This window comes from Mustela nigripes, chromosome 6 (genome assembly GCF_022355385.1).
Source record: "Mustela nigripes isolate SB6536 chromosome 6, MUSNIG.SB6536, whole genome shotgun sequence".
Lineage (NCBI taxonomy): Eukaryota > Metazoa > Chordata > Mammalia > Carnivora > Mustelidae > Mustela > Mustela nigripes.
This window is the reverse complement of record NC_081562.1, coordinates 20,803,845-20,831,835: the sequence shown is the minus strand read 5'-3', so window position 1 is coordinate 20,831,835 and position 27,991 is coordinate 20,803,845. Positions and strand designations below refer to the sequence as shown.

General features: G+C 34.1%; 1 protein-coding gene across 3 annotated transcripts in view; it reads left to right on the top strand.

Moving 5' to 3' along the window:
• Positions 1-23,431, top strand: part of SCYL2 (SCY1 like pseudokinase 2) — a 59,614-nt gene extending 36,183 nt beyond the window's left edge. Inside the window, exons 9-19 of one of the 3 annotated variants that reach the window (XM_059402270.1) lie at positions 79-255; positions 2,337-2,348; positions 2,461-2,583; positions 6,167-6,280; positions 9,351-9,483; positions 11,360-11,478; positions 14,448-14,548; positions 16,365-16,431; positions 17,552-17,644; positions 18,849-18,968; positions 20,037-23,431. In XM_059402270.1, coding sequence (XP_059258253.1) covers positions 79-255; positions 2,337-2,348; positions 2,461-2,583; positions 6,167-6,280; positions 9,351-9,483; positions 11,360-11,478; positions 14,448-14,548; positions 16,365-16,431; positions 17,552-17,644; positions 18,849-18,968; positions 20,037-20,681 — 1,704 coding nt within the window. In that variant the 3' untranslated portion in view covers positions 20,682-23,431. Of the gene's footprint in view, positions 1-78; positions 256-2,336; positions 2,349-2,460; positions 2,584-6,166; positions 6,281-9,350; positions 9,484-11,359; positions 11,479-14,447; positions 14,549-16,364; positions 16,432-17,548; positions 17,645-18,848; positions 18,969-20,036 lie in introns of all 3 variants that reach the window. The other 2 variants (XM_059402269.1, XM_059402271.1) reach the window with 2 other exon arrangements.
• Positions 23,432-27,991: the final 4,560 nt, after the last annotated feature.

Below are 27,991 nucleotides of genomic sequence, written 5' to 3'. Positions count from 1 at the left end.
TTTAAGACTGTAACTTCAATATTAATACTAAAGATGTGAAGTTAAATTTAGTTCTATGAAAACATTTTTGCCTTTCAGCGTGTCATTGTGCAGAGAATTTTGCCTTGTTTGACTTCAGAATTTGTAAACCCTGACATGGTACCTTTTGTTTTGCCTAATGTCCTACTGATTGCCGAAGAATGCACCAAAGAAGAATATGTCAAATTAATTCTACCTGAACTTGGCCCTGTCTTTAAACAGCAGGAGCCAATCCAGGTATGTCTATAGATACTCTTTTCTTTTCTATTTATCTGCTGTTATTTAATGATGTTAGTCAATGATGACTATCATTGAAAATGAAAGGAATGGATATGTGGCTTTTTTAAAATTAAGGTAAGTGCTGGAGACTTCTTTTCCATTAGTCAGAAACTATTTTGCATATATTTGAAGTGAACCATTCCTAAAATTGTAATTAAACTTTGCAAGTAAGTGTGTATGCCTCTCCATAATTTACCATCTCAGAAAATAAATTGTAATGAGATTTGGCATGTGGTATACCATTCTTATTGGCCTTACTAAAAGTTACAGGTTTGGGAAGACTATTCCTTTTTCTCCTGCACTTTCGTCTATTTGCTTTTTTTGTTTGTTTTGTTATTTAGGGTCTTTAATTTGTAGGTAGTTTATGCCAGTTGTTTCTCTTTTATTTTCCTGGTAATAAATAGTTTCACCAGAAGAGGGGAAGTGATTACAGCACCAGAGAAATAATATGTGTGTGTATTGTAAGCGAAAATGTAATTAGTTTCTGATGTAGACTCTAGTGTAATACTTATTTGTGAGAATCAAGGTAGTCTTAGGTTTAAGACTGGGTTTGAACCTGATCTTCATCTTTACTAGGAGCACGATTTGGACAAGTCATTACTCTCTTAAAGCCTCTGTTTGCTCATTTCTAAAACAAGAAGGGTTGTTGAGATTAAATGAAATTTCTAGGTACATAGTAAATATTATTACATGTTTCAGCCACTACATGGCAGTAGCGTATTAGTAAACCATCAACTACTTGTTATAATGGTTTTATGACAGGCTCTTCGTGGTTCTTTCTTTGAAAGGAGAGGAACAAAAGGAAGTCTGTGGTGGTAAGGCAAGAGTTCCTGTGGCTAGGAAAGGGCAGGTAAGGGAACTATAGGCTTTGAAACAGAGTTTCCCAAACATGGTCAAGATGTTAGGAGGCAAAGTGATGGAGCCACATGTTCACTCAGTATTCTGCATGAATAGAAGGGACAGTTTGTTCCTTATAATTGTAGGTATGTGTTGTAGCTAGGTGAGAAAATGATCTGGGACAATTGAAAATGTTCTTTCTAGAAATTTTCACGACAGTCTCTTTCAATTCTTAAAAAAAATCTTATTTAAGTTCTATTAATTAACATATAGTATATCCTTAGTTTAAGATGTAGAGTTCAGTTATTCATCAGTTGCACATAACACCTAGTGCTCCTTCCATCAAATTCCCTCTTCAATGCACATCACCCAGTTACCCCATTCCCCTACCCACCTCCCCTCCAGCAACCCTCAGTTTGTTTCCTAGAGTTAATAGTCTCTTAGAGTTTGTCTCCCTCTCTGAGAACCCTCCTACACTGTTGGTGGGAATGCAGGCTAGTATAGCCACTCGGGAAAACAGTATGGAGGTCCTCAAAAAGTTAAAAATAGAACTACTCTATGACCCAACAATTGCACTACTAGGTATTTACCTGAAGGATACAAACATGATCCGAAGGGGCGCCTGCACTCCAGTGTTTATAGCAGCAATGTCCATAATAGCCAAACTATGGAAAGAGCACAGATATCTGTCAACAGATGAATGGGTGTGTGTGTGTGTGTGTGTGTGTGTGTGTGTGTGTGTAGTGGAAAACTACTTGGCCATCAAAAAGATGAAATTTTACCATTTGCAGTGACATGGATGGAACTGGAGGGTATTGTGCTAAGCAAAATAAGTCATTTAAATGAAGTTATTATATGGTTTCACTCATATGTGGAATTTAAGAAACACAACAAAGGATCATAGGGGAATGGAGTCTCTTTCATTTCTGTACCTTTTCTTCTACTCTTAAACTTAGAAACCAAGTGAATTTACTGCTTTGGGATATTTGACTTTGCTGTTTTCAGGCTTTTTTTTTTTTTTTTTCCAATTAAGTAGATTCCAGATAGTGGTAGTTATGGGTGAGTGATGTATTATTGAAGGTGTGTGAGAGTTAGGAAATTAGTCTTCATTTAAATATTTATACTGAGAGCAGATATTAAATAGTGTGCTTCTGGAAATGTAAGAAACTTGATTTGTATGTTTTTGTCTTCCATGCCTTCAGGCTAGCAACATGGTGAGTGTCAAAATGTAGAACTTACTTTTTTGAAGATATTTTAAATTTTGTCATAAGTGAAATCTTTTAAAGATTCTAGACTTTAATACATTGTTCCTCTTTTCTTACATAGATTTTGTTAATTTTCTTACAAAAAATGGATTTGCTACTAACCAAAACTCCTCCTGATGAGATAAAGAACAGTGTCCTACCAATGGTTTACAGAGCACTAGAGGCTCCTTCCATTCAGATCCAGGTATAATATTTGATTTTTTTCTTTAATAATGATTTTGATTTATTTTTTGTTTTGTTCTTAAAGCAAAAGAAAGAAGTACATTTTGGGGTTGAGTTGTAAAATCTTTTCTGTAAAACTCAGTAGTGATATATATTAATCCATTGAATTGGATTGTGTACTATTACTAAAATGTATCTGCTCCCAACTAGTTTAAAGAATCAATTGACAAATGCCTGTATTAATGAAATACAATGAAAGATGTTCTATTCTGGAAAATTTGATTTATTGTCATTTGGGTCAGTATATCTTCTTCCTGAATGAGTAACTAACATAGGAATAAAAATGTCAAAGATACATGTGCCTTTTTCTTATGAAAATATTAAATAGGTACTCCCATACTCATAATTTTCTTTCATGGTTGATAACTCAGTCTTCTAAGTGTTCCTTCTACATTGAAGTTAATTTATGGAGCAAGTAGATAGAAAACCAGGCAGTAATTTAGTGTGACCATTCCTAACACATTTGTAGTCATGCTTGTTTGTCACAAAGGTGATGTTAAAATATTGTGTTCTGTGCCAAACTTTTAGTTCTTTAGCTTTGCTATAAAGTTTGGTTCTACAGAACTGTCTGGAAAAAATTTTTGGATCACTGTTAAAAGTGTAATTTATTTTTTTGATTTTTTTACTTTGGAAAAAATAAGTACTTATATTAAGATCATTGCACTGCTTAATGGTTTTATATTTAAAGTTTATTTACCAGTATAGAAATTCTAGTAAAGAAAAACATAATTTTAATTTTTTTTAAAAGATTTTATTTATTTATATGTCAGAATAGAGAGAGAGAGCACAAGCTTGGGGAGTGGCAGGCAGAGGGAGAGGCAGGCAGAGGGAGAAGCAGGCGCTCCACAAGGAGCCCAGAGTGCGACTCAACCCCAGGATCCTGGGATCATGACCTGAGCCCAAGGCAGAACCATAACTAACTGAACCACCCAGGCATCCCTAAAATTTTAATATTTAGAAGTTACTGACCAAAACCTTCTTTTTCCTTATGTGAACCTAATATTGGGGGTGCCTGGCTGGCTCGTCAGTAGAGCATGTGACTTTTGATAACAGGGTTGAGTTTGAGCCTCATTGGGTGTAGAGATTACTTAAAAATAAGTGATGTGAACCTAATCCCACATGTATGAGGTTACGTTTTTGGCTCATTTCAGTCTTTGTCTAAGTTCATTTGTTTATTCAAAGTTGTGAAGTTGATGTTAAATTTTGTCCTTATAAGGTCATACTTCTTAAAGGTGAGGATTTGCTGCCTTTGTCCAAATGACAGGGGACAATTGGGGAGGGTGTACTTACTTCTACTTTTTAGCCCTTTCCAAAGGAGTTGTGAATTATAGCTTCTTAAAACATTTCCACAGGCCCTGTGTACCAAACTGGTTTTATAGTCACTGAGATTAGGAAGGAGAAGAAAAGTTGAGTGACATGAAAGCCCATTTTTCTTCCTAAGGGACTTGATTTAGCCAGTAATTATTAGTCAATGAATATTTATTGAAGTAGTTAACATTTAATTCAGATTGACCTGTGCAACTTTGCTGAATTTTACAAACCAGCATTTCTTGTATCATTCTATATAAATCTTTAGTTACCTGTCCAATTAATTAGTATGAGCATTGCTTGGTAGAGTCTGATAAAGTTAAAAGACTGTTTAAGTTTTGGGAGAGTATTAGAGCAAGAGCAAGAAACAAAAATCTTTTGAAGTTTCATGCAGATAGAACACTGGAAAGTAACTTCCGAAATTCGTTTTTGGAGTGATATTTTAAAGTGAAGTTTGATTAAAAATATTTAAGAAGCTAAAGAGTTTAGAAAAATACCTGGAAAAGTAGAAGATGGTTTACAAAAGTTAGGATGCTTAGAGGCATGAACAGAAATATGTATGTAAACCAACTTAAAACATTTTTAGCTTTAAAATTAAACATAGAAGCTATGCTTATTCTTCCCTTTTCACTACCAGTTATAAAGTATAACTAAGAGGCAGAAGTTCCTGAGAATGAGTTAATGATTTCCTTGAGTTTTGGGTTGTTTCAGTTTCCTGTTCTTAGATTCTTCACTGTATTTCCTTGAGTTTTGGGTTGTTTCAATCTCCTGTTTTTAGATTCTTCACTGTATTTCCTCTTCAGGAAAAGCTCTTCCTCCCCTCCTTCACCTATATGATTTAGACATAATTTAAGATTTGCCTCTTTGTAACTTACTGCTAGGTTACACACTACAATGTGTATGCATGCTCACTCTCTTGAATTAAAGGCTGACCTTCCCTATGGAGGCACCCTCTGGTAACGGGAGTACAGTATCCCACGAGCTATTCTCCCATCTGTAGAAAATGGCCCCTTGAATGTAGCTTGTACTTCTTATCCTCGAGGTACGTCACCCACTTATTTATTATAGTTCTGAGTGGATATAAGCATCTGAGTGGATATAAACATATAACTCATATATGTCTTTTAGAAATCTGGGAATAAAGCAAATAAAATATGTGGCCATTATTCTGATAACAGATTCTTAGTGGTTAATTCATTTCTATTTTCTAGCTACAAATGAATGTCTTTAAGTATAACAGATTTGTTTAACTTCTTCCCTGATACACATTTATGCCTCCATTTTCTTCAGTAATCCCTTCTGTGCTTTGCTACAAGGATCATTCTGCCCTTTTAAGGTATCTGAGATGTATGTTCTTCAGCCAGTTAGTTTTCAAGCCATTTCTTTTTCTTTTCTTTAACTCATTTAGTTCCCTTTTCCTTAGTCATTGCCCCTTTTCCTCTGTTAGCCTCATTCAGAGTTCCCAGTTAAAATCATTTACATTATGGCCAGCATTAGTTAACAATGTTTTAAATAACCTTTTCCTGTTTCTATGAGTTATACTTCAGAATTTGGAAGTTTCAGAATTTGGAAGTACTTAAAAATATAAAGAAAATTAAAATCCTCTCTCAGAGATGCCCAGACTTAACATTTCCAGATCTGTCCTTATGTCTTTTTCCCTGAGCTTATAGACAGACACGTGTACCTGCACATTTTAAAAGTTGGGATTATGTGATAGTATCTTACTGCATTTTCTCCCTAGTATTACTAAACAATCTTTTAAAATATATTAAGTAGAATGTTCATATTCTGTCGTAAGGGTTTATGTAATAGCTAAGAAATCCCTTATTTAAGACAAATAGTTTGATGTCCCTTTGTACTTGATTTTCCCTCATTGTGAAAGAAAGCAAAACTTAGGTGTTCCTATTCTTAAATAATAAATGATGAATTGTGTTGTGAGGGAAAGAAATTTAGGTTATGAGACCAAGGAATGTTGTTACCATATGCTAGGTCATATGACCTTGTATGATTTTGAGGAAGGTCTTTTGAGTCCGTTTTTTCATCTGTGAAATTGAAAACTAGTGATAAATATTCTGCTTTCAAATAATTGTTGAAAGGAGCAAATGATAAAATATACATAAAAGTTTTTTTCAAACTGTGTGACAAATTAGCCATGCAAATGTAAAACATTCTTTAATATGTGGGAGAAAAGTCAAGAGAATCTTTCCTAAGATTGAATCCATGTATTTTCTTAATAGGAACTCTGTTTAAACATCATTCCAACCTTTGCAAATCTTATAGACTATCCATCCATGAAAAATGCTTTGATACCAAGAATTAAAAATGCATGTCTGCAAACGTCTTCCCTTGCTGTAAGTAATTACATATTAATTTTTGCTTTTCTTTAACTTCTCATTGTTTTAAATTATTTTCTTATTGTTAAATAACCCTTTTATAGTTTGTTTATATATTTCATCTTGGCTATAGGTGCCCTGCATACAGTCCTATAAAAGTGATCAATAGCTGTAGTTTTCCCTCATACATGATTTTGTAGTATTATATCCCTGGCCTTATTCCTGTCCTTTAATTTTAGTGCTTCAAGAGAAGATTTGAGTAATTTTTCTTTCTTAAGACTTTTATGCTTTAATTCACAATTTTGTTGGTAGTTTTAAAATAATCATGAGTTTAACTTGTTGTTAAAGTCTAAAAACTTTTGAACAACTTCCTTTCATAAACTGCCTTTACTTTTAGTTATCTATATTTTTGTACCTACCACTTACTTGCCTACTTTACAAAAAAAATGAGGGTACAGTAAAATACATTAATAAGAACACAAGGTGGGGGGGTAGTGTACTCAAGAATCTAGGCCAAAGGCAGCTGATTCCTTTGAATTCAGAATTATAACACTGTTGGTAGTCAAGGATGTAAATAGCAGTAAATAACAGTTCTCATTATCTCGTATTGGGAGAAATATTTATTCCCAACCTTTTCTCTAACAGTAGATCATAAGAATTGATCCCACAGATAGTTCTTTATGGAAGTAACGTTGAATATTCTCTTCAAATAGCAGCTTTAGAAAAGATGGAGAGATGTCCTTCGTTCATCTGATCAGTTCTTTATATTAATGTTTGCTAATGGTCATGTTATTAAATTTGTAAGTATAGTTCTTTGGAGACCTCTTCCATCTTTATTAGGTAAAATGTAAATTTAAATAAATACAAGCATTTGTAGCTTAAGCTGATTTAAATGACATGATTTTACCTTATAGTGATCCAATCCATTTTAGGTCATGGGTTTTATTTATATGTTTATTTATATATTTGGTATAAAAAGCACTGAGATGGAAAGCAACATCAAAATGGAAAAAAAATCATTGTTTACCAAGATGAACAGTATGAAATGAAGTAAAAAAACCCGAGTTTTTATTGACTCTACTACTAACTGTCCTGCGCCATTGGGCAAGTTAACTTACCCCTCTGAGTCTTTTTCTTCATAAATATTAAAAAGATTTGAAATTCACTTCTTTTCTCTGAAATTTTCTAAATTTTATGATTGAATTTTTAAAATAGATGGTAGTAATATTCAGCTAAAAATTTCATTTTCAACATGTCCTTTAAAAATCTGTAGGCTCCTGGTTGGCTTGGTTGTAGAGCATGTGACTCTTGATCTTGGGACTTGTAAGTTTAAGCCCCACATTGGGTGTAGAGATTACTCAAAGTAAAATAAAAAATAAAATCTTTAGAAAAAAAAAGAAAATGAAAATCATATAAGGCACACTGTATTTTATGGCAGCGTGGATTTATTTTAGCATACATTTTGTAAAAGTACATGTTCTGGTTTAGTTCGAAGTATGCAGGGTGAGATGGGAGGCACTGATACTTAAATGGTCTGTATTAATGCCTGGGAATGTTTATATCTCTTTTTAAGAAGCCAACTGAGCCATTAAAGACATGATTACAAAGAATTATAATGAATGTATTTAGAACAGTAACTCTGGAATGGATTTGCATTTTATACACATACAGTGCTCGTGTCTTCAGAGGAGCAAATCTGAATTCTGAATTTCATTCATATACGTAGACCTCTAAGGTTAAAGAATTCTAACTGGGAAATTAGTGGAACATGAGTTTTGAGTTAGAATTGTATTTAATACTGTTTCCTGAAAATAAAGAGAAATAAATTCTACACAGAGGTAGGTAAGATGCTCCAAGAGTTCTATTTCTTCATGACTTACATGACTAATATTTTATATTAAAAATAAAAATAAAATTAAACTAGTATTTCTAGCTTCTCTTGACACACATATACACACATATAAAAAATGTAGCAATTCCTTTTATAACACTGATTCTAAAAGCAAATTAATTAGGTATCTTTTTTAATATATATATTATTAATATATATATATCTTTTTTTAATATATATATACTTTATGTTCGAATTTCAGAAAAAAATTATATCTTCTTTTCAGAAAAATTTTTCTATCTTTCTTATAGAAATATGGTGCTTTTTTTTAACCAACTAAATTATTTTCTGCTTTTTCTTAGTGTGTTTTTTAAAAATTTAAAAAATTTTTCTCCAGTTCTATTGATAGGATCCTGACCAAAATATTCTTTTTTTAAAAATTGAAATATAATTAACATATCATGTTATATTAGTATCAGGTGTATAATATAATAATTGAACAATTCTATACCTTCCTCAGGGCTTATCATGATAAGTATACTCTTAATCCCCTTTATTTCACCCAGCCCTCTACCCACCTTCCATTTGGCAACCATCAATTTTTTGTATGTAACAGTGTGCTGTATTTTTTTGCTTTGCCTTTTTTCTGAAGGTATTCTATCTTAACATTCTCAAGCTAAAAAAATAGGGTGTGACATGCTTATCAAAGTTGCCACACAAATATAGATAGAATTTTGATAAAAGTACTAAGTATCAGGTTCTAGTTATTGGTGTTAAAGATATATTAGAAATAGAAAACTTTATGTAGGGTAAAATATAAATAGTTTTTACGTGATGTTGAAATATTTGAGTTAAGAATGAATTAACCTTGAGTTAGAGGAAAGTACTGGAAGCTAGGAGAATGTAGTCCTTTTCATAATTCAGATGTCCCCAAAGACTTATTGTTAGTAAACACATATATAGTAAAGCTTCTCAAATCCTAATCACTTTATTTAGAAGGATACAAAAATTGAAGTAATTTCTTGCTTTTAGCTAACTAGTGTCCTGGTAAAGCAATCATAAATTCTTACTGAAACAAGTCCAGGGGAGTTAGTAAATAATGTGGATTTCCTATATTATTAAAGAAGGAGAGCTTTTAAACCTACTTTTATTCTTGAGATTTTAATATATCTATATGAAGATTAAATTTAGAGTTAACCGTTTTGTTCTAGATTGCAAAGACTTTAAATGACTAATGCAATTTACCTCTTTTAATAGGTTCGTGTAAATTCATTAGTGTGCTTAGGAAAGATTTTGGAATACTTGGATAAGTGGTTTGTACTTGATGATATCCTGCCCTTCTTACAACAAATTCCATCCAAGGAACCCGCAGTCCTCATGGGAATTTTAGGTAGCTGAAAACTTAATGTTATTTGATGCTACTTTATTGTTTTATAGTCATGCAAATGAATCTTCCAAATTACAAAACCTTTGTATCCTTTTTCAGGTATATTGCATTCAGTAATTGAGGAATGGTGGGATAAATACCATGATATCAGTTTCCTTTTTGTTAATTTTAGCAAGAACCGTGGTCTTCCTTGACATTTACAAAAGAATTAGACATTTGGAAATCCTAGCTTCACAAATATCATGATCATATGTAGTTTTCTCTGTGAAATGATATCAAATAAGAAAGGCAAACAAAGCTGCTTAAAATGCTGATACCAGTCTTAATAGTAATACTTGATGGTTACTTGGTACCCAGTTTGTATTAGGCGCTATGCTGAATATTTTTTCTGCATTATCTCATTTTGTCCTCTCCAAATTCCAGTCAGATAGGTACTGTTCTTTCTGTTTTATGGTAAGGAAATTGAGGTCCAGAGTTTAAATAAGTTATCCAAGGTAATACAACTGATAAATGGTAGAGCTGGTTTTTGATTTATATATGTTCAAATCTTAGCCAGTATGTTTCACTATTAAGTGATGGGTTTATGAAGCATATTAGCCTTACAGCATATTCTGTTCCATTAGCATAATGACAAATTACTCTGTCAAGAAACTCTGAAATTGTTCACTATAGTTATAGCTTTGACAATAGAAATTATTTACTATCAGTTATAGTCTGGAAATTCTGAGGTGCTACTATACTCATGGAAACAGACATAATTGTAGAATCACAAAAACATGAACGAGTTTACATTTTACTAAATTTAAAGTTTGTTAATTTTGAAGAAAAATCAAATTATTCAGCTGTGTATTTTTAACAACTACTGTTGTGCCTGGTCTACAGAAAGTCCTCAGTAAATATTTGTAGGAATGGTTAGCAAATAATTTATTGTGGACCTGTGTAGGCATGGGATATGGTATGAAACTTCTCCGCTCAAAGAAATTTGTTTTCTTGAGGACTTTGGCACAGTGGAAAGATCTCTAGCTCCAGTCCTGGTTGTGTCAGTTCCCGCAGTGACTTTGAAAAGTTACTTCATCTACCAAATGAGGATAAAATGCATCATTATGGGAGTCTTATGGGAAATCAGTGATAAAATGGGAAGGCAGAAGTCATGAGCACAGCAAATAAGTACCTAGTGAATAAACATTTAGTAGGTGTTCGATAAAGTCACTCTTTGAGTATATAAGTGAAGTGTACATTAACAGCAAAATTATAGGATATGGTGTGTTCTGAGGGTATGGATTATATACAAAACACAACAAAAGCATTTAGAGAATGAGAAACAAATGTGCTCAGTTTACCAAATGAAGGCTTTGTAGAATAAGTGTAATAAGCAGGGTCTTAAAGTTTTTGAGTAAATAGGTGAGACTGTAGGGAAGGATTGTGTGGAGTTGAATTAAATTATTAAAATTTCAAGCATGTTAAGTCTGATTAGTTGAAGAAGTGAATAAAGGTATAAGACCTATCCTTACTCACTTGTGAAATAGATGTCTCAAGCTTGAGTGAGAAGTCTGAACTATATATTCAGGTAATTTCAGGATAGAGGATCATTCTGTAACCTTACTCCTGTGGTATAATAGGCTTTTAATGTTATTCTGACATTAAATGTGCTCTTAAGCCAAAAGAATTCAGGATAAATATGTTATGCTGTTTAAATCTAAACTGGTGATAAAGCTGAAATCATTCTGATCCATATGTAAGAACATCCTTCTAGACACTGACAAGGAGAAATGTGTAATTATATTAATTATCAAGATATTTCATGTAGATACAGTATTTTCCTAAATTCTCTTAACTTGTGGTATTGAACTATGAAATTTGTCTCATTCTTTTCTGTCAGGTATTTACAAATGTACTTTCACTCATAAGAAGCTGGGAATCACCAAAGAGCAGTTGGCTGGAAAAGTATTGCCTCATCTGATTCCCCTGAGTATTGAAAATAATCTTAATCTTAATCAGGTAAGAATAGTTTTGTGCTTTATTCAGTTTATCCAGCTTACTGTTTTCTTGGCATTAAATATATAAATATATTACATTTAAATGTGGCTAAAACAAGAAAAAATATGCCAAAGAATTCAATAAAGAAAGTTTGTGGATTCAAAGTAAGCAGTATGTAGGCCTCTCTAACTAGAACTTAGAAAGATATGTTGGATTTTGGACTACTTCAGATTTGGGGCTGGGAAGCTGATCAAAGAAAAAAATCAAAGTAATGTGTCTGGGGTGTATATCTGTTATTATCTGTTATATAACAAATCACCATACACTAGATGGTTATTTCATCATTTCTGTGGGTCAGTCAAGCCAAGGCGTGAATTCTCTGCTCAGAGTTTTCACAGTGCTTACAGTCAAAGCCTGGGGTCTTATCTGAAGGCTCAGTTGGGGGAAAGAAGGCTCTGCTTCTAACCTGCTTACATAGTTTTTGGCAGGATTTAGTTCCTTTTAAGCTGTTGGACTGAGGGCCTCAGTTCCTAGCTATTAGCTAGATGACCTGTTAGTTCTTTGCTTCATGGGCCTTCCAGCATGGCAGCTTGTTTCATCAAAGTGGGAAAGAGAATCTGCTAAAAAGATGGAAGTTACAACATCCTATAGTGTGATCAAGGAAATGACATCCATTACCTTCGCTGAATTCTGTTGGTTACCAGCAAGTCCCAGCTCCTACTTACTCTCAAAAACAGGGAGTTACACAAAGCCCTGAGCGGCAGAATGAGGAGATAATTGGGAACGAGTTTAGAGTCTATCTGCTATAGGAAATGAATAATCCAGTTTGACTGAGAGATACCTATAATACAATAGGGAAGTAATGGGAGAGAGATAAATTGAGACTAGTATAGGTAGACTTCAAAATGCTCTCTGATTTAGGTATTTGTTTTTTTGTTGTTAATGATGTGTTTTTCATTTTAATTCCGGTATAGTTAACATACAGTGTTAGTATTTACAGGAAATACTAAGTAGCAATCAAGACATAATACAGCTTGTGTTGGTCAATGTTCCAAAGACCACCTCCAGATTCAGTGATTCAGTAGAAGGAGTCACAGGCCTCAACCTACAGTTGTATTCATGGCTATGATATTTTTTTATGGTGAAAGGGTATAAAGCAAAATCAGCAAAGGAAGAAGGCTGGAGCACTCTGGAGGAAACCAGCTGCAGGTTTCCAGAGTCATCTCAATATATTTACTCTCCCTGATAATGTGTTGTGATAGTATATGTGAAGTGTTGTAGCTCTGTCTGCCTGACATGTACCCAAATTCCAGACTTCCAGAAGGAAAGCTAGTGTAAAATGGTCTTTGTACAACTTAGTGAGCCACTTTCATTAGTTAATGGTGGGAACTCCTAAAATCTGAGTTCCTGGACACCAGCCAACAGTCAACCTCACAAGCAGGCCTTTTCAAAGATAGCAGTCCAGGCCCACTGTGTTAATTCTTCTGAACCAACTACATTCAACTATATGTAACCAACTACATTCATATGGATGAATCTCCCAAACAGAATGCTGAGCAAGTGAAACCAGACAAAGAAGATCTACCAAATGATTCCATTTATATAAAGTATAAAAATAGTCAAAATGACACTGCCAGAAGTCAGGCTAGTGTTTACTTGTAGGATAAGAGGGTGGGAAGTAACTAGAAGGGGTCAGGAAGCTTATGGGGTGCTGCCAGTGTTCTTTTTCTACATCTGACCAAAACCCATTTGTTTTTTTTTAACATGTGTGCTTATCTATGTATACTTTTCCTTTAGTTTGTTACACTTCATTACAAAGTTAAAAAAAAAAAAACCAAAAAAACTAATCAGATTGTCCATCCAGGTAAACTGCTAAGGAAATAATGCGTTTTGTTACTCTCATGGTAAAACAAGGGATGATTGAGCATCATGGTGAGAAGCAGTGTCGAGTACAAATGAGCACAAGCTCTGGAGACAGACTTAAGTGAATTCTCATGCTCCCATATGTTATTTAGTTTCTCTTACTAAGTTGCTTTCTCTCTCCCAGAACCACAGTTTCCTCATTTAAGGAATAGAATTTTTTTTTTTTTTTGAAGATTTTACTTATTTATTTGACAGAGAACAGAAGCAGGGGGAGCAGCAGAGGGAGAAGGAGAGGCAGGTTCCCCACCAAGCAGGGAGCCTGACGCGGGGCTTGATACCAGGATCCTGGGATCATGACCTGAGCCAAAGGCAGACCCTTAACCAACTGAGCCACCCAGGCACCCCAAGGAATAGAAATACTAATAAACGTACTATGAAGAGTTATATAAGCACCCAGTACAAAAAGATTTAGGAGGGAAAGAAAGCAGTTTCTAGATTCTTCCTGTAATATATGGTATTGTTAAATAGTTTATGGTGATCTGAGGTACCTAAGAATCATCATTTAACCAAAGCTTAAACTACATTATGACATAGTATTAGATACACTTTAAGAACTATAATTATTTGAAAGTTAAAACATATACATTTTAATATTTCTACTAACTTTAGAAAACATTTATTTTAGCCAAATATGTCATTTTTACAACAGTCTGAATAAACTGACTTTGTTATGCATAATTAAATGGGTTGTTTCCAGATATGTACAAATTCAGGTGGTCAATTTTAGACTATTATAGGAAAATCAATATGTAATGACTGCTGGGGGTAAATTTGTAAAGACTGCTAAATGATAGCTCTTAGAGAACTCGGGCTATAAAACTAATTGAGACACAATTTCTGGAACTTGAAATCCTCATTAGCTTTATCACCATCATACAGAAATACTATAAAAGTTTGCTGTGATATGCTGAGTTTAAATATACTATTCTTGTGGCATCACTGCTGTGAGTGGGTCATATTCTGGTAAAAATAGAGAGTATTATGGTTAACTTGTTGAATTATTTTATTAGATTACATTTGTTGCTAATTTGAAACATTATAACTGTATCAATTTCTTATTGTACCAGTTCAATTCTTTCATTTCCGTCATAAAAGAGATGCTTAACAGATTGGAGTCTGAACATAAGACTAAACTGGAACAACTTCATATAATGCAAGAACAGCAGAAGTAAGTAGGTTGCATATGGATTGTCCATGGTCCCAGAGTGAGATTAAGTTACTTCATGACTGATTTTCTGGAATAAGGACTAGAAAAATGGATTTTTTTTTTACTTTATTATTTTAATTCCAGTATCATTAACATATAGTTTCAGGTGTACAATATAGAGATTGAACAATTTTATACATCATTACTCAGTGTTCATCATTGAGCCCCTTGACCTATTTCCACCTATCCCTCCACCCATCTTCCCTCTGGTGACCATCAGTTTGTTCTGCGTAGTGAAAAACTGATAGATTTCAATTTGTTTACATGTAAAGCATTTAAAAATTTTCCTTTATGTTAACTTGAACTGTGTAAAATAGAGTCTTATGGAGAATCAAATGTCATTTCTGAGTATAAAACTGTTAATATGATACAATCTTAGCATTTTCTATACATAAGGAAAATTCTGTTTCTGAGAGTCTCTTGTTATGTTAGCATTAGCTACTAGAGGTGTAAATTCAGGGTGATCACTAAGAGCACCACTTACAAGTATTTTTCAAATCTGTGAAACCCTGGTGTTTTGATTTCTCCCTTTTTGTTTTTCCTGATTCCAGAAACATTTATAGGGCATTCATTTCATATTTAATACCACATCATCTACTTTTTTTTTTTTTTTTAGGGAGAATTATCTAAGTTATTTGCAAAATACTAGTATTCAAAGGAAGAAGGGAAAGGTGAAAATTACTGGAGTTTATTAAACTCCAGTGTACTAAAATGAAATCTCCACTGTATTTGCTTGCCAAAGAAAAACACATGATTTTAGGATGTCTGTTTAATCCTGAGCCAAAAGATATCAGTGAAAAGAGACATCAGGGGCATGTGGGTGGCTTAGTCAGTTAAGCGTCTGACTCTTGATTTAGGCTCAGGTCATGATCTCAAGGTTGTGAAATTGAGCCCCACATCTGGCCTGTGTTGGGTGTGGAGCCTGCTTAAGACTCTCTTCCTCCCTCTGCCTCTCCTCTCTTTCTTTCTCTCACTCCCTCTCTGCCTCTCCCTCTTAAAAAAAAAAAAAAGATACCAGAATATCAGTAAAGTTGATACCAATTATGAGCAAGTTTCCCAGATAGAAATTTTTTAGCTTCTGCCCCAGTGTAAGATAAAGGCTAATGGGAATAAATATACCAGTTGTAGAATGACATGAAATAGCCCTTTGTATGTTCTAATATTCTGTGATGTATATATTTATGTTGTTTGATGATTAACATAGGAACCAGATAAATAATGTTTAAAAATTTATAAGAAAAATTTAACATCTAATATTTATACTTGAGGCATAAGTGAGCTTTTTTTTTCTTTTTCCCATCTAAATCTTACCAGTTTTCAAGGCCTAGATCTAGTTCATCATAGTGATTATAGCCTTTATTGTGAAAATCAGATTCTGAATTAATCACATCAAGTTCCTCATGTCATACCTTGTCTCAGTGAGCTATAAGCTCTCTGACATTAAGAATCATGCTTTCCTAGTTTTATGATACACTAAATGAATTCTCCAGTAAATACCAAATATGGAATTAAAATAAAAGACTGGTATATGCAATGTTACTTTTTTGGGGCAAGCAGACATTAATTATAGTAAATAATTTTACTATATATATGGGGTAAATATATATATATATATATATATATATATAAAATACACACACATATGTGTATATATATATATATATATATATATATGGGGTTAACAGTTATCCCCATAGGGATGAACTGTTTTTAGTATAAGTATTTCAAAAATAAGCATTTCTTTTTATTGCTTTGTCATAATTCAACTTTCCTGCAGATCTTTGGATATAGGAAATCAAATGAATGCTTCTGAGGAGACAAAGGTTACAAATGTTGGGTCTCAGGTAAGATATTTAGATTATTTATCTGTTTACTTCTAGGATTTTATTTAGATTCAAGTTAACGTATAGTTTGACACTGGTTTCTGGAGTAAAATTTGGTGATTCATCAGTTGTATATCAACACCCAGTTCTTATTATATCAAGTGCACTCCTTAGTTCCCGTCACCCATTTAACCTCTCCCCACTCCCCTCCAGCAACCCTGTTTATTCTCTGTAGTTAAGAGCCTCTTTTGGTTTGTCTCCCTCTGTTTTTATTTATTTTGTAATACTTCACTAATGCAGTTTCCAAGAAGTATAGGCAGAAAGAATTTTCCAACAACTCCTCAATAGCCTGACTAAGGTATAATGTTTTATGATAGTGACTGTTACCAATACGGAGGAAGTTACATGAACAGGAGGGTTTCTTAAAAAATACTAGGTTTAGGGACGCCTGGGTGGCTTAGTTGGTTAAGCTGCTGCCTTCCGCTCAGGTCAAGATCCCAGCATCCTGGGATCGAGTCCCATATCGGGCTCCTTGCTTGGCAGGGAGCCTGCTTTTCCCCTGCCTCTACCTGCCTCTCTGTCTGCCTGTGCTCACTCGCTCTCTCTCCCTCTATCCTTGACAAATTAAAAAAACAAAAACAAAAAAACCAACTTAAAATAAATAAATAAATAAATCCTAGTGACGAATTTAAAAAAAGAAACACTAGGTTTAATAGTACTAAGTAACTCTGTTCACCTTGAAATGACCAGAGATATGATGTTTATGCATCCACGTCATCACAAATGGCAAGATTTAATTTTTTTTTTGATGGCTGAGCAATATTCCATTGTACAAATATACCACCTGTTTATCCATTCATTAGTTGATGGACATCTGGGCTCTTTCCATAATTTGGCTATTGTTGATAGTGCTGCTATAAACATTGAGATGCGTGTGCCCCTTTGAATCATTATTTTTATATTCCTTGGATAAATACCTAGTAATGCAATTGCTGGCTCACAAGGTAGTTTATTTAGATCATTTTAATTTTTGTAAGAAGAGTTTGACAGTGTGCTTCATCTGAGGGGCTTTTGCTTTTTAAGTAGTAAAATCACGGTTTTTTGATGTCATTCAATGGTTGACATTTTTCTTTTTCAGCAGATTGACAAAGTCTTTAACAACATTGGAGCAGACTTTCTGACTGGCAGTGAATCAGAAAGTAAAGAGGATGGGTTACAGAATAAGCATAAAAGAGTAAGTTTCTTTACTTGTTCTTATAATGCACTGATTTATATTATAGGACTTCCTGCAAACTACAGATTTTTGTTGGGAAAAACTACTGTTTAGCATTTTAACAGGAAGCATGCTTTAATAATCTTTATGAAGTTTAAAAATTATCATGGAAACATGACCTGACTCACATTGAGAATAAACAGGCTTGAGAATTTTAACTTCCTTTATTACACAGCCTCCCATGTGGTGATATTTCTAGATTGCCTGCCTTCTTTGTCCTTTCTTACTGCACTTTGCCAGTCACGCTTCTTGATAAAGAAGTGTGTTTCTTCTCTGCTTCTGATTTTCAGTGATAAATTATAAAATGATACTTTGTAGTTGAAGTATTGGTTAGTATTCATTATAATAAATATGTCAAGTTTGAATTTCTGCAGGGGGGCAACTTTTCTTCTGTTCATTTGACAAATACTAGAACCTATATGTGCAAAGCTACTGGGCATTGGGTTTACAAAATTGTAAGAACACACCGTGAGCCTAGAGTTTAGCAAGGTTGAGAAATGTCAAATTTAATTCAGAAATTAGCAGTGAAAGAAGCTCTTTATGTTTTCCTTAGCTTTTTGTTTAGTTCCTAAAATATTTTTGAAGAAAGATTAGAGTTGAACAAGAGTCTCCCAATTTTATAAAATAAAACCACTAAATGATATTCCCCTTGTCTGGAAAAAGGTCAAACTGATGAATGGTATTAAAATAATAACTGTTTTAGATGGGATTGGGAGGGAGACAAACCACAAGTGACTCTTAATCTCACAAAACAAACTGAGGGTTGCTGGGGGGAGGGGGGTTGGAAGAAGGGGGGGGGGGTTATGGACATTGGGGAGGGTATGTGCTTTGGTGAGTGCTGTGAAGTGTGTAAACCTGGCGATTCACAGACCTGTACCCCTGGGGATAAAAATATATGTTTATAAAAAATAAAAAATAAAAAAAATAATAGCTGTTTTTACACTGGAAAGAAGTATTTTAACAGAGATTTGTTCCTACCTAAAGTTGAATCTTATAATAATTCAAAATATAATTTACCTGTGGCAATCATCAGTGCAAGAGTAGCTTGCAAACTACTTGGTATTGTCAAACATATCAAGACATACTTTACAAAAAAAGACATTTTCTGTTTTACAAGTGAAATTACCAAGTTGCCAGTTGATACTTTATTTTGTTTCATTTTGAGGCTTCTCTTACTCTTGAAGAAAAACAAAAATTAGCAAAAGAACAGGAGCAGGCACAGAAGTTGAAAAGCCAGCAGCCTCTGAAACCCCAAGTACACACACCTGTTGCTCCAGTCAAACAGGTCAGAATTCATTCCTTTTGCATAATGTCAAGCATACTTAATTTCAGGTTATACTTTTGGATGACTTCAAGCATACTGTACTGAAGAAGTAAGTATATAACTTATTCTACCTACTAGTGTTTGTATAAAAATATATTTGAAAGAATACTTCCAATAATGGAGTTTCTAAGAAGTATGGGCAGAAAGGATTTTCCAACAACTCCTCAATGGCCTGACTAAGATACAATGTTTTATGATAGTGATTGTTACCAATAAAGAGAAAGTTACATGAATAAGAGGGTTTCTTAAAAAATACTAGATTTAATAGTATTAAGTAACTCTGTTTACCTTGAAATGGTCAGGAATATTATTTTATGCATTTATGTATTTTTGAGCAAAAAAGTAATTTTTAATTTTTGGCTTTTCAGTTATAGTCAGGTCTGTCTGTAACTTGATTTAGGAATACTTGCCTATATGTCCTAACCAGTATTTATTTCCTGTTATGTTTCAGGCACTGTTCTAAGTTCCTGCCTGTAGAGAGTTTATACTCTTACTGGCTGCAGAAATAACTTTATCTTAAAAGTGATCTTTAAATTATTTTTTGTTATCTCCTGATCACTAAGATGATTCTTCTGAGGAAAATATTTGTGGGGCAAGAGGCAAAATAAAAACTATTTTCTAGGTACTTTTATAAGAATAGAGAAAACAAATTTCCATAAAATTGTGATATAATTCAAAATATAAAAGTAATAGAGTATCCTTATTGCAATACAGATATACCAATGAGAGAAGAACATATTTCTATTTTGGGGAGCAGTGGGGGAGGCCAGCATATTATTTAATTGGAATTTGAATGTAGTGTTCCCTGTCATCAAGTTGATTATAGTTTGGTTTCTTGTTCAGTGTTCATGTTCAATTCAGTGTTCATCTGTAAAAACCGTATAAAAATATGTGGCTGGCTGTATTTGGCCTGTAGGCTGTGGTTTGCTAATTTGGTATAGACTGTTGAGCTTAATTTTAACTTGTCATTTATTGACTTTAATTAATTTAGAAATCTTGGAGATAAAGTAATTCCCTCATATTTTTCAGACTAAGGACTTGACAGATACATTGATGGATAACATGTCATCTTTGACCAGCCTTTCTGTTAGTACCCCTAAAATTTCTGCTTCAAGTACCTTCACTTCTGTTCCTTCCATGGGCCTTGGCATGATGTTTTCTACACCAATTGATAATACCAAGAGAAATTTGACCAACGGCTTAAATGCTAACATGGGCTTTCAGACTTCAGGATTCAGCATGCTGGTTAATACAAACCAGAACTTATTCGGTAGTCCAAGCACGCCTGGAGTCACCAAGATGACACTGGGAACACCTGCCACTTTGCCAAACTTCAGTGCTGTGAGTGTTCCTCCTGCTGGTGCAAAGCCGACTCAACAAAGACCCACAGATATGTCTGCTCTTAATAATCTCTTTGGCCCTCAAAAACCCAAAGTTAGCATGAATCAGTTGTCACAACAGAAACCAAATCAGTGGCTTAATCAATTTGTACCACCACAGGGGTCTCCAGGTATGGGCAGTTCAGTAATAGGAACACAGATGAATATGATAGGACAATCTGCCTTTGGTGTGCAGGCTAATCCTTTCTTTAACCCGCAGAACTTTGCACAGCCACCAACTACTATGACCAATAGCAGTTCAGCTAGCAATGACTTAAAAGATCTTTTTGGGTGAGGTGTCTTGCTCTGTTTTTGAAGAATTACTTCAATTTTAATCATGGGTGAGCTGATTTACATCTTTATATAGTTGGCATGGAGGAACTACTTCTATGGGGAAGTGGATGGTTCTGTGACAGAAAACACCTTGTTTCCACGCCAGCATAGTAGTTGTATGGACTTCTTAACAGCCGAGTTTTTAAAAGCATTGAGGATTTTTTTTTCCTCTTACCACCTCCTCTTCAAGTTTTTAAAAGACCCAATCCTTACCAATCTCAAAGAGAAAAAAGACACCTGAGTATCTTGAATAGCAGAATTTTTTAATCAAATGTTTATTTTAGCTTGTAAATCTTGTTTTATTTAAAAAATTGAGTTGATGGTTAATGCAAGATCCATATGTTAAATACTACATGGTACACAGTCTGCCTTCACAAGTCATTTGTCTTCATTTTAATGTGTGAAAAATCTTGATGCTCTATTGATTTGTTTGCATTTAGTATGACTGAGTGAGATAATGATGAACCTAACAAAAAGGATCAGGTCGCTTGCTCTTTCCAATCTTATTTACTTCTCAGATTAACTAATGTTCAATACAAAAGACTGAGCGAATACCGTAAAATTTTACTTAATGTTGATTTCATTGGTTCAAACTGAAGGCATTATTAATCATCTTAAATGCAAACTAATCATTGTAAATTATGTTTTAGCATGGTCTGCCTCAAATACTAATGTATTTTTCTGCATTTACTTGGATATATTTAGAATCACTTTCTTTCCTACTATATCACAGACAGAAGAATATGTACTGATTTGTACAGATACTTGACAGAGCCCTCTGACGTGATTTCCCTGACTCTTGCCTTCATATTTCATTTTGAATTCAAACTTCTGAGGTTGCAGCATATATGAATTGCATTTTCAAAAGGATATTTGTAAGAAACTATATTTAATGAGTAAACTTTTGAGATTTCTGCTGTATTGTTTCAAATGTAATAAACTTTACTTCTCTAAAAATGAGCAGTTGTATCTTCTCGCTACCAACAGATTAATTTTCAAGTCATCATGGTAAAGTCTGACCTCATCAATTACTGCAACTGAAGTTTAATTGTTTTCTAGAAATTTTAAGAACCTTTTGTTTGCATTTTTCTGTGCACAGTTAGCCATTTTTAGGAAAGAAAGACAAAATTCTTCTTACAGGAAACATGCTTTATTTTTTAAAGCCTTTCTCTGATACTTTTCTTTGATGTGCTGATTGTTCAACCACAAAGCCTTATGCTGTAAATGTTATTTGTATTTTGTTTAAATTATATTTCACCATTATGTAATAATTTAAAAATGATCTTTCAGAGAACTATATATGCATTATAGTTGCTGCCATAGAGTTTGTGGCTTTTAATTCTCCAAAACCAGCAATCCTTTAAAATAAATCATATGAGCTTTAGTGTGTCATTGATACATATATATATTGATACACATACATACACACATACACACACACACTAAAAATATACATTGAGTATACATTACTTGATTATAAAATGTAATTTTGTGATAATATTGCTGGCATTATTCAGTAAGGGGATACTTTAAAAAAAATAAAAGGTCAGCTTTACATCTGGTTTCTGTATGACCTGTACTTTGTTATTACATGGTTTTAGAAAAAAGATTCATAAGAATGTTGAAGAAATTTATACAGGAAATGAAAGGCACTAGGAAGATCACATGTTTTTTGTGAAATACATTCACACCTTGACCAGGTTATCTGTCTTGTTTGTAACACAATATTAGAATTTCTCTTGAGAAAAGTTTGCATTTGGAATAAATGCCAAATGTTGAAGAATTTCCTTAGTAACAAGTCAGTAGTCACTGTTAGGAAATTGCTTTTTATTTTGTAAAATAACTTGATGTCAGTGTTGAGCTCCTAATTAGAAGGAAAGCTGAATATAACAACATACAAGTTGAACTTCTCAATATAAAGATAGATTATTTGAAAAAATACATAATTCTTAGGTAATTTTCATGTCTTGAAATTTGCTAATTCATTGAAGTAATGGTGCTACATTTTTAGAAAATTTTTCCTACACTTCTTCTGTTTTCTTGAAGATGTTTAAATCTTTTCCATCAGTTGAACTGGTACCATTGCCTGCTGAGAAATTACATCTGAGGGGTGCCTGGCTGACTCAGTAGAGTATGCGACTCTTGATCTCAGGGTCGTGAGTTCAAACCCCACAGTGGGCATGCAGCTTACTTGAAATAAGTAAGTAAGTAAATAAGTAAATAAATAAATAACATCTGAAAAAATATGGTGCCCTTTTTAGGCTTGTATTTCTATGGGAACAATTTTTTCACAATATTAGATCACTTTAAAATTATTTCAGATATTGACAGCATTTAAGCCCTTAAGGTACTTAGAGTAGAAAGTTGGTGGCTTAAAAAGTACCTATAGACAAAATGACCAGAAGGATTCCCTTTATTTGAGTTGGTTTCTTAGTCTCCTAATGCTAAAATGTGTGAGAAGATGTATAAAAGGAGATGGAAATGAACTGTGTACTTGGCTGTTTTTTGTTTGTTTTTGTTTTTATTTTGGAATGCTTATAACTCTTCTTTTCACCTGAACAAGTTGAGGAAGTAGTTTTTTGTTATTTTTTTTTGGCCTGTAAAATACCTCACATGGTTGCTTTTACAAGATTAAAAGAAAAGGTATATGTGAAAATACCTGATAGCACAGAGTATGCACCAAATAAATTTTAGCTTTGATAAAAATCTCCATATTAAGTTGTGATTTTATGCTTCGTGATTTACTGGTCTTGAAATAATTTTTGAGCAAGATGAATCGGTAAGAATTTAAACTATAGAGGATTTGAAGAAATCATCTACGTTGGTGGCTTTCAAGCTGTAACTGACACTCAGTAAGTCATATATCTTATGTTGCAAACCAGTAAAAGTTTAAGAAAATGTCTTTAATACATGTGGTATATTCTGATTTTTTTATTCTATCCTGTTCATTAAAACACACACACACACACATCTTTATAATCTCTAAAAGAATTTCATGATGTAATTTGAATAAAGTTGGAATGATTCAGCCCTTTTTCCAAGGAGATGTAGAAATAGAGGACCATACTTATATGGCCTCACCCAAGGAGATTAGAGCCAGGAATAGAAGCTAGATTTTTTTTTTTTCCTAATCTGCAATCTGATAGTCTACCATGTTGCATGCTTTATATCCCTTATTTTACGAATTCTTCTGGAATTGCTTTTGTTGAGACTATTCTGTGTCGCAATGATGTGTTCAGTACTCATTATAGAGGGTCCTAAAGTGGCTCTGAAAAGCAGGAGCAGCAAGAAGACATGTCTCTTCTGGGTTCCGATTCTCTATTTTAATTGACCATAGGAGCTCAGCAGCCCCAGCCCGAGAGTTCCAGCTGGTGAGGCTCTCCCAACCTTACTGTTCCTTTGGAGCAGCTCCAGTGGGCTGCTTCCCTGACAACTCAGCCATTCCATCAGGCAGCTGGCTTTAGTTCCTTAATTTTTTTCACTTTCTCTCAGCCTAGAAGTACCTGCTTATTTCTGCAACTGCTACTTCTGTACTCTAAGGTTAGAGTTCTCTTTTATCCCTTTAATTAGTTAACCACCTTCTGGATAATAATTACTTTGTTTGAATTTCCCCATTCAGTTACCTGGTGTGGATTCTCTCCTGGCCTCAACCTCACTGATAGACTCCTGAATCTACTATGCCATTTTATTTTAGAATTTTAAAATATTATTAAAATTCTTTTTATTGAACTATAAAGTTGACACAATGTTACATTAGTTTAAAGTATACAATTTGGTGATTTGACAACTATGTTGTTACTAGGCCATTTAAAAATGGGGTCATAGGGTATATATTTATGCTGCTAACAAAAGGGATAATGGGGTTGACTATATATACCTAGCCTATGTTAAAACTTGATTTCCTAAAAGTTCTTTGAAATGTGCTCATAGTAGAGATATGGTTTAGCTACTTTATACATATTTGATGCAGTTCCAATTTTTTGCATTTTCCATCTTCTTGTACACGTTCCTTTGTAGGTGGCCTTGGTTGCTAGGAAAGTCATTGTTTGGACTTCCATATAAGTAAGTTGAGACCGAGGCTTTAATGTCTAAAGTTTGAAGGTAGGAATCAACATTCATATAGGTCTCTTCTAAGTTTCTGTCCTGAAGCTTGCCAGTTTTTCTAAATGCAATGGTGAAACAAAAGTCCAATACAGGGCATTTTCAGGGCCTCACTAGAAGCATACAGAGTGTGTAGGACTTTAAACCCAGATAAAGTTGGGGTTTTTTGGTATATGCTTTTAAAAATTTTTTCAAGCTAAAACAATAACATTCATGCTGTATGGAGGTAGCATGATTATACATTTGTTCATGTGTCGAAACAGATCCAAACTTGTTTTTAAGAAAATCTTGTTTCTAACAGTAGGTACTCTGAAGATCACTTTTGTGGAAAGGGGGAAAGGTCTCCCCCTAGAGCAATATCCTTGTTAGGCTGCTCTACTTTCAGAAGGGATATCCTCTCTCTTCCAGCACCAGTGATTATATGCTGCATGGGCCCCCAGTACTTGTCAGAGAACAATATCTAACCCTTGCCCAACATTCAAAATCTCATTTTGGAGAAATATTTATGGAAGAGGCCAAAAAAAATTGAGTTACCAGTCCATTTCTCTTTGAAATTGTGAATGAAATTAAGCCCTCTTTGGAGACTTTTTGTCTGGGGCACCTTTGGCTACACATCAAGTTCCTTTACCACACTTAGCTTTGGACTGTATTGTGAAACTTAAATTCGTGCCAGGGATGATGATGGTTCGTTCACTCTAACATACAATGCCTTCTTTGAGGACCCACAGGAGAAATTTCAGGTTTCAGTTCAGGAGTAAACGTGCTTCTAAGTAACTGGTTTGCCCTTACCTTTAAAAGAATGTCTCTGAATAATGTAAGAAATCACATATAAAGAGCTGGAAAGTTCAGCCAATTTGTAGTCTACTTGTAGCAAATGTAGTGTGTTAATAGTATGCACTGGTTAGTGTTTACCTTCTGGTTCTGGTTCATTTTTAAATTATGCTTTCTCCTTTGTTTTGATTTCCTTTTTTTTTCTTTGAAGTTTTGTATCATTTCTTTAGAAATGATCATTTTGGAATAAGTGTATAAATATATAGAATAAATGAGTTTAAATTTTGTGTCTTTCACTAGCTGACCACAGATAGTTTTCCCAGCCATAAAATGAGGATCATGCTTTATAGGGTTATTAGGATTAAATGAAGTAAAAGTGTATGAAGTACCTGGCAAGGCTTCAGGCACATAGTAGGTGTTCAATAGCTATCCTCATCTTCTAATGACGGACACAGGCCTCTAAAATAATATCTGTTTGAATGAAGAACAGATACCTCACCTAGGATAGTTTGAATGCATTCTTCAAAAAATAGGTTATGGGTTTGGCAAAGTGAGATTTTGGGACACAAATAGTAATGAGATATAGGCCTTGCCCTCAAGGAATTTGCACTGTAGTTACAAAGATAGCTGAGTAAGCCGACAATTATAGGACAGTAACATGACAGATGTACATAGGAAACAAGCCCAACCTAGACTAGAAGTGAGGAGGGCTTCCTCAGGAGATAGGACATGAGGTCAACCTTGGATGCTACCTTCCCCTCCTCCCCCCACATGCTTACAGTGAGTTCTTTATGCTGCCCTTTTAAAATTGTTTTTGATGCTATCAAATGATTACTTTAGGGATCACATTTTCCCAAATTAAGCTGTATACACCGTGGAGAGGAATAGGGAGCAGTTTTTTTTGGAATTACAAGATTATATGAAGACAGGGATGCCTGGGTGGCTCAGTTGGTTAAGTGTCTGCCTTCAGCTCAGGTCCTGATCCCAGGGTCCTGGGATCGAGTCCCACATCGGGTTTTGTGCTTGCAGAGCACCTGCTTCTCCCTCTGCCTCTGTAGCTCCCCCTGCTGGTGTGCTCTCTCTCTCTCCCTCTCTCACTCTCCCCGCTCTCTGGCAAATAAATAAATAAAATCTTTATTAAGAAAAGATTATATGAAATTGCTTGAATTAAGGAAAGTGTTTGAATGACTTTGATTACCAGAAAAATGTAGAATGAACATTGGCTGCTTAAAACCTTCTGTATTAGATGAACCCAGGGATGACAAGGCAAGGAGCAAGGAAGTGAGCTAGAATGTCCTTTTTAGCTAATATATGTTTCATTCATTTCAGAAATTAAAGACTTTGCACCTATGGGTATAATAAAGGTATACTAAACAGGTAAGTAAATCTATTCCTTTAAAACAGCGGCTGGTTTCCAGGGGAAAAAATGTCCGGCATAAATGTATTTTGTCATAAACTACCAGAAGATGTCACTGTCTCCCAATTAATGGTCTGCTCCTTTGGCACTTTTGCAGGTACCTTTTTTTTTTTTATTTAACACCAGCCTGCTGTGATAGATTGCTAAGAGTATTTGTCTTCTAGTATTGAATTTATACGAAGGATAGGACCTCACAAGAAATACGCATTCAAGGTGTGTAGGTTTGTTTCTTTATGCCCTTTCTTGATTCTTTATGCCCTAAATATGAACCCTGTTAGCCGCTCCATATATTGAAATGATGTGGACATTCTGAGTTCTGTCTGAAGTTGAAAGTGAAGATGGTGAAAAATTCTTCAAAATATTCTCTCTGATCTTGATTTCTGCTTACATTTTCAGGTTGCCTTGTTATGATGCAACTGTATTTACTAATTTATCAGATCTTCTAGGATATTTTGGCCTTGGACACAACCTAAGCTATTGAATCTTTTTTCAAATCACCATTCATTGTGTGTAAAGCAGAGCTGGAAAGTGTTTCCATGGATGAAATGAACCAGTATTTCCCCAATTACTTACAAATAAGGATATCAGACTGAGTCTGAGCCAATATACACAAGAGTGTCCAGACAATAACATATTGTTAAAGAAAAATAAATTCTTTTGTCTTTATAGCCAGAAGACAGAGCTGATACTTGATAATTGTCTTGTGCTGGGGGCTGTGGGGAATGGGATTCTTTAAGTTGAAATGGTAGGTAATTTGTTAAAGGCATTCAGGGATAGCTAGCAGATGAATATATGGGTATGATTTCGAGTGCAATCCTGCTCAGTACCTCAAAAGAACAAAGTACATCATTAGTTTTCTCCATGCTGTTGGCTTTAACAGTAAAGTGGGGTAGTCTGCCCAAGCTGGTCCTCTAGATAGTTATAAATATCAAAGAAGCAGTTAAGAATGAAGTTAAAAGTGCTTCATAAATATAAGGAATTTA